Raw genomic sequence first — 1,478 nt, 5'->3', positions numbered from 1 at the left:
TGTCACTGTGTCAGTTGACTTCCTCATATTTAAAACCTCCCCCCACCTTTTCCCTCCCTCCACCTTTTCCCTCCCTCCCCTAAAAACAGATCTAATCCTGTTGCCACCATCCCCTCCGGGTTGGCCAAGCGATCTAATTCTTTAGTGACCTCGAGCTTTAGCATAGCCAGCTGCCAACCCCTCCCAACAGCTGCCAACCTTACCTGTTGAGCCCGTGTCAACACCGTGTGTCCTCCATCAACCGCCCTCCATCAACCGGCATCAAAATAGGTACTAAACTTCCTAGTTGGGGTACATTCAAAAAAACAGTCGTCTCGATCTCCTCTTGCGTCGTCTTCGGTCTCCTCTTGCGTCGTCTTCGGTCACGTTAATCTTTACGAGGCTCCTCAATAGACTCCGCTTCCTTAACCATGTCCTTGATAGCAGCAACCGCTACCCCCAAAGCCTTCTGCTCTTGCTCATTAAGAGGCACATCAAAGCTCTGATCAACGCCATTAGAGCCCACAGTGCAAGGCCACGAGATATAAGCTTGATGAGCCTCGACCCAATGGACAAGAGGATACACTTCCTGAGTGTTGTTCAACACACTCTCAGCAATGGTAGCAGAACACATGCCGATACCAAAGTAGGTAGATCGTTTGGCCTCAATAATGGCGTAAGCCTTTCTCATGACTTCCTGGCGGATGCTGTCAAGTTCAATGCCCTTCAACTTCGGGTGATCTAACAGAGGGGTGTTCTGGATTCTGGCTGCGGACCAGGCGACGAATTGACGGTCGCCGTGTTCGCCAAGGACGTATGCATTTATGCTCTGAGGATGCACATCAATCATTGAAGCGATCTGCGAGCGGAGGCGACCAGAGTCGAGGTAGGTCCCGGAGCCAAACACCTGATTCTTAGGCAGCTTTGAAGACTGCCAGACAATGTGAGTCAGGACATCTACCGGGTTGGCAACAACAAGAATCTTCATGTCAGGACGAATAGGTTGCATTTGCGTGCATATGTCATTCATGATGGACTTGTTGGTTCCAAGGAGCTTCGACCTCGGCTCACCCGGCTTCTGGGGGTAGCCTGCGGTGATGATCACTAAGTCAGACTGGCCCGCTTCAGCGTACGAACCAACTCGGACGACTCCGGGGGAGTTGAAAGAGGCGTCGGCGATGTCAAGAGCCTGTCCCTCCGCGGCCTTCGGAGCAACATCAACAATCAAAAGTTCAGCAGCAACGCCCTTAAGGATCAAGGCATTCACAGTAGCTGCCCCAACCATGCCACCACCACCGATCACCGAGATCCGTTTGTTAGGGACGCGGGGAGCCATTTGTAAAGTACTAGGAAAATACGTTAGTGTAATGTGGAGAAAGTTTCGGGGTGAGGCTGCCGTTGCCGTCTCCTGTCTTCCGCGTCCCCTGGCAGCCCGCCCTCATCGCGGCGTCAGGTGGGGCCTGATCCGTGAGGTGGGTCCTGTCGCACACCACCGCTAG

The 1,478-nt window shown here is 53.0% G+C and overlaps 1 protein-coding gene across 1 annotated transcript; it reads right to left on the bottom strand.

Annotated features, from left to right (window-relative positions):
• Positions 1-367: 367 nt before the first annotated feature.
• Positions 368-1,315, bottom strand: GNI_055910 (L-lactate dehydrogenase; the record flags this gene model as incomplete). The annotated part of the gene is made up of 1 exon (XM_011131646.1): positions 368-1,315. The coding sequence occupies one exon, from the start codon at positions 1,313-1,315 to the stop codon at positions 368-370; it is 948 nt and encodes a 315-aa protein (XP_011129948.1).
• Between the last annotated feature and the right edge of the window lie 163 nt (positions 1,316-1,478).

This window comes from Gregarina niphandrodes, assembly GCF_000223845.1.
Source record: "Gregarina niphandrodes unplaced genomic scaffold scaffold00008, whole genome shotgun sequence".
NCBI classification, from domain to species: Eukaryota; Apicomplexa; class Conoidasida; order Eugregarinorida; family Gregarinidae; genus Gregarina; species Gregarina niphandrodes.
This window is presented reverse-complemented; position numbering and strand designations above follow the sequence as displayed.